General features: G+C 43.9%; 1 protein-coding gene across 1 annotated transcript; it reads left to right on the top strand.

Annotated features, from left to right (window-relative positions):
* Positions 1-905: 905 nt before the first annotated feature.
* On the top strand, positions 906-6,760 carry LOC149257057 (uncharacterized). Its single transcript, XM_089453857.1, has 3 exons — positions 906-2,383; positions 2,537-2,591; positions 2,768-6,760. Exons 1-3 carry the CDS (start codon positions 906-908, stop codon positions 6,758-6,760), a joined length of 5,526 nt encoding a protein of 1,841 aa, XP_089309983.1.
* The last annotated feature ends 2,790 nt before the right edge of the window (positions 6,761-9,550 follow it).

Genomic DNA, 9,550 nt, shown 5'->3' with positions numbered 1-9,550 from the left:
TTTTCGGACGGGTAATCTCCGGGCGCATAAGCCACCCGAAATCAATAGCAACCGTTGGATCAAAGATCACATAGATCAATGGTGGACTTGCGATAGCGCCCAAAGACGGATCCGAAAGGATTATAGGGCGAAATTAATAATATTTCAGGTCCGATAAAAAGCATTTGGGTGGATTTTTACAGTGTTTTTGTGTATTTCCCTGTGTAAAAAGAGAACGACTGTTTTGAGATTTATAACGCGTCAATGGTTCATTCTGTTACAAAACAAGTGGCCACCATACTTGAAGATGTTACACCTTGATTGGTTAACGCTCAGAGGGGATTTGAACAGACAGAGGCTGGAAGCCAGAAAGCTTGAAAGGGAAGACGAACAGACAAGCGTCGATTGGCTTAAAAGCCACTGAATGATAGAGACAGAGAAAAGACAGAGAGCGAGAACAAGAGGGAGAGTTTGTGTACTCAGAAAGGCTTGAGGGATTCAAGCAAAACCCGTATTGTTTATTCCTGTTGTGTTGACTCACTCAATTTGAGCTCACATTTGTGAAAACTCTGCTCTTGAAGACATAATAGAGAGGTCGCCACTGAAAGCTAGACCAGGAGACGTAGCCCAAGAGTTTTGGGTGAACTCCTTGATTATTTGTTGTGTTATGTGTGTATCTGTTATGTTTTTCTAACTGCTTCATTGTCTATATTATTCGCAATCTTTTCGATTCGTTGCACTAAGTAATATACTGCTTCATTGATGGTCATTCCCACATTAATCAACTCAGGCAAGAGCGGGAGCGGGACTGCTGCAAACCCTAGGGTTTCTGAGAACCCTGCAAACTGCAGAACTGTCATTCACGGCACTGCAAAGTAGACTCTGGCGCACCATTAATCAGGGGAAAGTGCCCATACGGAACAAGCATGAAACCCCCTCAGGGGGAGGGCCACGGGCCTCCCCCCAATCCGGAAAATGGATTTAAGCATACGGTCGACAAAGAGACTGAAAATGAGATGAGCAGCGACGACTTGGATAACAGACAGCAGAAGGGAAAGGACATTGATGCAGATGAAAGAAACAAAGCAAGTTCTTCAACTTGTAAGCCTGTAGCAGCGAATAAACCAAAAGTGTACTTCCCGAGCGAACGCATCAACGCTAGAATACAATACATGAGAGACCACGCGCTGATCGGTAAATTCATAGGAATATGGCCGACGGAAAGGGCGCTGCGAAGCTGGATAAACACTAAATGGCACCCAAAGGGGCACCTCTCGCTGCATCTAGGAGCCAAGGGCTTCTTTACTGTAGTTTTTAACTGCCTGGAAGACCGCAATAGGATACTGGATCAAGGCCCTTATTTTTTCAACTCCGCGGGACTATATCTCAAAGGCTGGGTAGAAAGATTCAACCCAGACAAGGAGGATCTGAGCTATGCACCAGTGTGGATAAGGCTTTACTCACTGCCGTGGGAATACTGGGAAGAAAAGTCTCTGCAAGAGATTGGGAATGCCATTGGCGAGTTTGTCAAGATTGCTGAAGAAACAAAACTATGCGGTTACACATCCTACGCCAGGATCTGTGTCTACATGGATCTCAAGCAACCGCTACCAGACACGGTAAGTTTCTTCCATGAAGACTCTGAATGGACTCAAGTTATAGATTATGAACATGTGCCTTTTAGATGTAGAAAATGCCATGAAATAGGGCATCTTTACAGAGACTGTCCTCAAAACAAGCAACCCCCTCCCCAAGGAAGCACTGATAATCAAAATTCAGATGGATTCACCAAAGTAAAAAATCGAAGGAGGGGTAACAAGAAAGCTACAGGAAACCCCCGGACAAATCCAGTCACCAAGGCAATGCCCACAATCAGTAATAGATTCGAAGCTCTGGACACAGATGATGAGCAGAATCCGGAGAAAGAAAAAGCGAAAGAAAAAGAGGAACATCAGGAACATTCAGCCGAGACATCAAGGCAAGCAGGGAAGAAATCCCACGAGCCAGCAAGCCTGATTACTCCAGCCAAAACCCCGCCAGGGCAATCTCAAGGAATGGAGGTTGAATACTCGCAGCGAAACAAAAAAGACTCACAGGAGAGAGAGGAAAACTCTCAAGCACCACAAAACATGGAAGAGGACACGGAACCATTAGACATTGGGGAGCTGGACATTCTAAGCTTGGAACTTGCATGCAAGACAGGGAATTTTGAAAAAATACCGGAGACGCAAGTGGACAACCTAGTAGAAGTTCTAAACAAGGCACGGAAAAAATACTCTCTAGGAGTCCAAACAGGAAGTCCATGGGATGGCAAATTCATCACCAAGGACAACAAAAAGAGAGGAAGAAAAACTACACTGGAAAGAACTATCAAGATTGGAGAGATACTAGTGGAGTCAGGGAGGTATGCCAAACTGACCAAATATTTCAATGCAAACCCCCACCCCTCTCAATGAAATTGATATCATGGAATATCAGAGGCCTCAATGGCCCCAGAAAAGGCAGACTACTAAAAAATATGCTGATGCAAGAAAAACCAAGTATCCTATTTTTGCAGGAGACGAAATGTAGCTCAACAATTTTGGAAAAAATTGCAGCGAAAGTTTGGCCAGGTGGACTAGTTGCAGCTGTCGACGCTCAAGGAGCTTCGGGAGGTCTAGCAATCCTTTGGGATGCCCGAGCTATCCATCTCAACAATATGCAAGCTAATAAAAGTTTCATCCAGGCTACCTTCCACCTCTCAGGTACTAATACTCATGGAATGCTAACCAATGTATATTTTCCTCAGGACACTGCTCAAAAAGCTCAAATCCTGACCTCACTGTCGGATCTTAATAAAGATAGGCCATTCCCTCTATGGATCTCAGGAGGTGATTACAACATGATAGCCAGCATGGAAGAAAAACAAGGAGGTAGAAGCAAAGCGAACAGTGATGGCAACATTCTAAAAAATTTCATTAATAATAACTGGTTGATAGACATTCCTACCAGTAACGGCCTCTTTACATGGACCAACAAAAGGGAAGGTTCGCAGCAGATAGCCTCACGTCTTGACAGATTCCTCATCTCAGATAATGCAACTCACTTAGGAGGGGAGTTCACAGCCTCCATTCTCCCCTTCTCTGGATCCGATCATTGGCCTATTGAGCTTCAATGGAACAGGCCAGGCAAGAATCTCAAACGACCCTTTCGGTTTGAGGAATTTTGGTTCTCTCACCCGGATTTTGAAGAGCTAGTCAAATCATCCTGGACCAACTTCATTCCGCCTGAAGGGACCTGCATGTCTCGATTCCAACAAAAACTCAAACACCTAAAAGGGGTTATCAAAAAATGGAATCACACAACCTTTGGAAACATCTTCAGAGCCCAAGCCATGCTCAACGAAGAGATGAAGAAAATTCAGCAAACCATCATCACTGCTGGGCGAACGGAGGAACTAACCAAACAAGAACAGGTCACAGAATCAAAAATCATAGAAAGAGACAAACAGGAGGAGATACTATGGAGGCAAAAATCAAGAATCAGATGGTTAAAGAATGGTGAAAAAAACACAAATTTTTTTCACAAAACAACTGTGCAGCGCCGCATGACAAATTGCATCACTCACATTAAGAATGTCCAGGGGGAGAAAATTGAAACTCATGACGGGATTGAAGGGGAATTTCTCAACTACTTCAAGAAAGCCCTTCAGGAACCCAACATCAACAGAATACCGGCTATCAACAAACTTCTAAAGAGTATACCCAAAATAATAACAGAGGAACATAACAGTCTTCTCATCAAGCCCATTAGCCCACAGGAAGTTGAAGAAGCTGTTCAACAAATGAAGGAGGGGAAAGCGCCAGGTCCGGATGGCTTTACATCGATTTTTTTCCATAAATTCTGGGATCTGATAAAATATGAGGTATGGCAGGTCGTGGAGGAATCCAGAACTCTCAGATGGATGTATCCAGGCTTAAATGCTACCTTCATAGCCTTAATTCCTAAGGGGGAAGATTCCAATACCCCTGACAAATACAGACCTATCGCTCTATGCAATCTCATTTACAAAATTACCTCAAAAGTAATAGCAACGAGATTAAAGCCGCTCCTCCCTCTCATCATCTCGCCTGAGCAATCTGGATACGTTGAAGGTCGACAAATAACAGACGGGATAATCTTAACTCATGAGATAATCCACTCCCTAAAGCAAACCAAGAAGCCAGGTATGTTGCTTAAGCTAGATCTTTCCAAAGCTTTTGACAGTCTCAGTTGGGTCTACATTCAAAAAATTCTTCTTGCCTTTGGATTTGCTAACTCATGGGTCAGATGGATTTTTAACCTTTTATCTTCAGCTTTCTTCTCTGTGTTAATTAATGGCATTCCCTCAGCTACCTTCCGTCCCTCCAGAGGGATCAGACAAGGAGACCCTTTGTCTCCTTTTCTCTTTGTAATCATGGCTGAAGGCTTGGGGAGAAGTATAACCGCAGCTAGGCTCGAAAATCGGTTAAGAGGTCTCTCTTTTAACAATTCCCCTGCTCACTCCCACCAGCAATTTGTTGACGACAACATGCTCTTTGGCCATCCTTCGGTCCAGGAAGCCAGTCTCATCAAATCCATTCTGTCTACTTTCTCTGATGCGTCTGGAGCCCTAATCAATCGAGTCAAATCCCAAATCTTTTTCTTCAACACCCCTGTCCCTACTCAGAAAGCTATAAGTCGAATTTTGGGTTTTACCTGTGCCTCCCTTCCCTCCAAGTATCTTGGAGCCCCACTTATGGCCTCCGCCCTCAAGCATTCATCCTGGAAACAACTGCTGGAAAAGCTAGAGTCGAGATTACTTCTATGGACTAATCGAGCTCTGAATATGGCCAGTAGAATTGTTCTTATCAAGGCAGTCCTTCACTCCATGCCCCTCTATCTTTTCTCCATTCTGGCTGCTCCCAAATGGGTTCTAAAAGAAATCAAAAATCTCCAACGCCATTTTCTGTGGGGAGGCTCAGGCCAAAACCGCAAATGGGCTTTGATAAAATGGGACAAAGTCTGTCTTCCTAAAAAAGCAGGAGGTATTGGTCTGAGAGATCCTGAGAACAGCAACAAAGCAATGGGTGCAAAAATCTGGTGGAGATGGCTTGCCCACCCCAATACTCCATGGGCTTCCCTTTGGACAGCCAAGTATGCCAATAACTGCCCCATGGAAGAAAGAATACGCATGACTGAGATGAGCACGGGATCAGTCATCTGGAACTCAGCCATACAACACAGAAATCTCATCCAAGCTCATTGCTTCTGGGAAATCAAAAATGGTTCTACAGCTCGTTTCTGGAAGGACTCCTGGCAGCAACTTCCAAAAATAAAAGACATTCTCCAGGACACTCCTATCCCTGAGAGGGAGATAAATGAACTTTCCAAAGTCAATCAATTCTGGACCACAGATACAGCTCAAGGATATAGGCATTGGCAAAACGCAAGTCAAATTCTACCCAACAGCTCGGCACAAATTCAACATCTTCTCAACGTAGAATTACAGAAAAGGAAAATAGCAGTCTCAGAAGGAGTGGACATCTTAAGATGGGGTTATGGAGAAAAAGGAATCTTCACCACAAAGGAAGCTTACAGCATCATAATACAAGAGCAGATAAACAGAGACAACCTATGGGAAAGAATCTGGCACACATCCAACTGGCCGAAAGTCTCTACATTTCTATGGCTCCTAGGACACAACAGAATTTTAACGTGGGACAATCTCAGGAAGAGAAGCTTCTCGGGTCCCTCTATATGTTACATGTGCAGGCAAGATGAGGAAACAACACTCCATCTTATGCAAAACTGTCAAACAGGGAGGAAACTTTGGGAGAAGGTTGCCTTCCGCTGTCAAAGAGAGGGAAGAGTGCAAGGAGACCTCAAAGCCACCTTACGAGAATGGAGTCAAAAGCCTTTTCAAAGCAACCTTCTCAATAACTTGTGGCAACTTATACCCGGTCTTCTTATGTGGAATATATGGAAAGAGCGTAACAGAAGAATATTCAAAGATCAAACGATGCCTCTAGACCAAATCTGGAACAAGTTACATCAAAACATCATGGAGACTCTTTCAATTAGAGAATGGCACTCAGAAGACCTTCCCACTACACCTTTGGAAAAAACAATCTGGGGCAACTGGGAACTCCAAATAAAGCAAAACTCAATCAATAAGAAGAACCCCAATTTGCACAGTCAGGAAGCAACCTCTTGGTCACCGCCGCCCTTAGAGATGCACAAGCTCAACTTTGACGGAGCTTCCAAAGGAAATCCTGGGAAAGCTGGATACGGGGGAGCCTTCAGGGATCATATGGGTAACCCTCAATGTATCTTCATGGGATCGATAGGATGGGACACCAACAACTCTGCAGAACTGGAAGGTTTATGGCGAGGTCTCAAACTAGCTCATGAAAAGGAATATTTTCCTCTCATCATAGAAGGCGATTCGCAAATACTAATCAGAATGATCACAAAGCTTCAGCATGGTTCATCCATTCACAAGGTAAGCAACAGCTGGAGGATGGCCCAGAGGCTTGAGCTAATAAATCATTGGCTCTCCCAGCACCAAGCAATTGTATTCAAACATACCAGAAGGGAAGGAAATAAGCTTGCTGATCTACTTGCCAATATCGGAGTGGATGCTATGGACGGGAACTATGAGGGTACTATAGACAACTTAGACTCCAGGGAACAAATTGCCAAGATACAGGAAATTGTCACTCAGGACAATTCTCAGGGGAAGAATAAGCACCCGGATGCGGGTGTTAACCTTGGCAATTAATGATATGGCCTTCCGTCCAGCCATCTGGCTTGACAGCAGGCAGGAGAGCGATCATCCGGCACGCATGATCGACGCCATTTTAAGGTTCATGGTAAGTGAGTTAATGTTAGCTCAGTCTCGGACTGCGCTGCAATTCAATGCGCGCATGGCCCTTTCGTCCTGGTTCGAGCTCTTCAGCATGACGCGCCTTCATTTTCCCGCTGCGGGTTTTGCCTTCGCTCTTTATATTATTATGTGGTCTCAGTTAGTTCATCCTGTCCCTCCTGTGGCCTCAGTTGCTTGGCTCTGCAATAACTCGGGCTTCCATAGCATCCCTGTCCCGCCGGGTCTACTCTGTCTCAGCCGTTTTCTCAGTTTCCCCGGCGCTCCTTCAATGCCTCGCAGTCGAGGTATTCCGCGAAGGGGGGGTCGTTCTGGAATCAGAGTAAGCCCCTCGCCTTCAGAGCCCCAGCATTTAACCCCAATTGCTTTGGCTCAGCCCTCTTCTCCGCAGTCTGACCAGGAGAGAGCCAACCCAAACAGCTCATACCAGTCTTCCAGTTTTGTTTTCCAGAGTCGGCTCAATAGACCGACGGTTACAGTGAACTTTTCTGTGTTTATCTCTGAGGAGGAAACCCACCATCCCAGCTCGACCCCTCCGGCTTCCCCCAGTTCTCAGGATGAAGGCGTTCTGCTCGGAGATATGACGGGGCTGGTTTATCACCCGGACTGCATCAACGAGGGAGCCCCTGCTTCGAATGTTCCTCAGCAACCCGCTCAGGCCATGGAAGAAGACAAAGACAGAGAACCAGCTCATTTCCCTTCTGGAAATTTACACCTAGTAACGGATTCAGCTGGAGAACCGCTGCTGGACGAAGAAGGTTATGTCACTTGGGTAGCCTCTCCAAGTCCGGTGAAGGAGGAAAGGCAAGCCTCTCCAAGTCAAGCAGACTGATTCTCCTCCGGGTGCTCGATATGTTTTTTGACTCTGTGTCTATGGTTTTACAGTTTAAGTCTCGTGTCTGTTTTAGTCTTAGGCTTCAGATGGTTATAGCAGTCTTAGACAATTCAGACTCCTTTTTCTGTTATAAAGTCAGTCTTGATAGACATCAATGTATTTTTGAAACTACTGAAGGGTGGGCGTATCATAGTCTGGATATTTTTTGTCAGAATGTCAGGGATAGTAATCAATTTCTCAAGGTCTGCATTGTAAATCCAGTGAACAGGACCCACTGTAAAATCCCTGAGTCTTTGCTAGAGGATTGGCCTCGGCCTCCTTTGAGGCTCTGAACTTTGTACATATCTTTTTCACTTTTTTAATAGAATAGTATTTACCGAGAAAAAAAAAAATCCTATGTGTCTGTAATACCTTAATATTATTCTAAGATCTCATTTTCAGATCAATGCCCTTGTAACTCCCTTTTGCCAATTTTTTTACAATCTGTTCTCTATCGATTGATCTCATGTGTGTTTAGTTGAATGTTGGGATGTAAGTTGGCCTAGTTCGTTGGTTCATCTAATGCAAAGTATTCATGGTATGTTATCTTATGTTGGCATATTGGCAATTTTACTATGTTGAGCGCATTTTTGTGTTGTGCACAGTAACCTTCTTCGTCGTATTTTGGGTTAATACCACACTACCTCTGTTGTTCTGCTCCTAAACGTTAATGCCATATGAACGTTGCTCTTCGCATACCTCCACGTTTCCCATACCAATCCGCTCCCAATACTCCAATACTCCACGCGGTGCGGTTTTTTAATATAACATTGGAATTTTAATATAACGCATGATTGCTCCCATACTCCACTCCCGTTTTTTAATACATGTCGTTTTTAATATATTACTGTGTACCATGACACATTACTTCCTTACGTCCTCTTTCACATTACGTTGAATAGTTTCCATTACGTCGAATGGTTGCCATTGTGTTGAAAGTATAGCATCGGTATCATACCTCCCACTGCCTCCTCCCACTACATACCATCGGTATGATACCACTATTTCACTATGGCATCACACCTCTCCGCACTGTTTACGTTGTTTCTTAATACCTCCCACCACCGCTGTCAACATTCCACGCAGAACTGAAACCATTGTTTGGTGATGTGCTGCCATACCACCCATACCAATCCCACTCTCGGTTTGGTGATAGACTGCCATACCACTCAGCTGCGTTTATACACCACTCCATATATAACAAGGCCCGACTGTGCTTTCTTGCACGTTGAATAATATGTTGCAGTCCCATATATTACTGCCTGCCCCATATTATGTTGTCATTGCATATCACTCCATTGTATTTGGTCCACGGTGGCCACCATGTTGTTGCGTTAAATGATAGCAGGTATCGTAACTATCATACGTTGAATCTATTACAACTTCGCTCCATTGAATATATTACGTTGAATGTATTACAACTCTGCTCCCTCCTCCACCATATATAACCCTCCCTCATATACTCCCTCCCTTATATAATACCTCTTCTCCATATTTATATCCGAATTGTAATTTTTTCACAAAATTACCACTAGAAGTGGAATTTCTTACAATCCTCTTCTCCATATTTATATCCGAATTATAATTTTTTTACAAAATTATCACGGGAAGTGGAATTTCTTACAATATATTGGTAGCAAAAGTACATTTTTTTTTTACAGTACACATATTTAAAATGCATTCACTCATATCTATTGTGGAGTAGTTTTCTCAGGAAAAGAGAACTATCTTGAATGGTCAAGGAAGATAAAACACACTCTCATTTTCAATGATTTTCGGAAAGGAGTGTATGTATGAGAAGGAGATAATGAACC

Source organism: Pinus tabuliformis, chromosome 6, assembly GCF_031772625.1.
Source record: "Pinus tabuliformis cultivar Carrire ecotype Pingquan chromosome 6, CPIR1, whole genome shotgun sequence".
NCBI classification, from domain to species: domain Eukaryota; kingdom Viridiplantae; phylum Streptophyta; class Pinopsida; order Pinales; family Pinaceae; genus Pinus; species Pinus tabuliformis.
Note: the sequence above shows the minus strand (reverse complement) of the source record. Positions and strands in the feature narration are given on the sequence as shown.

Coding starts and splice junctions, on each gene's coding strand:
- LOC149257057 (XM_089453857.1), top strand. CDS start 906: ATGAAACCCCCTCAGGGGGAGGGCCACGGGCCTCCCCCCAATCCGGAA. Junction 2,384..2,536: donor ATACTAGTGGAGTCAGGGAG/GTATGCCAAACT, acceptor CTATTTTTGCAG/GAGACGAAATGTAGCTCAAC. Junction 2,592..2,767: donor TGCAGCGAAAGTTTGGCCAG/GTGGACTAGTTG, acceptor TATTTTCCTCAG/GACACTGCTCAAAAAGCTCA.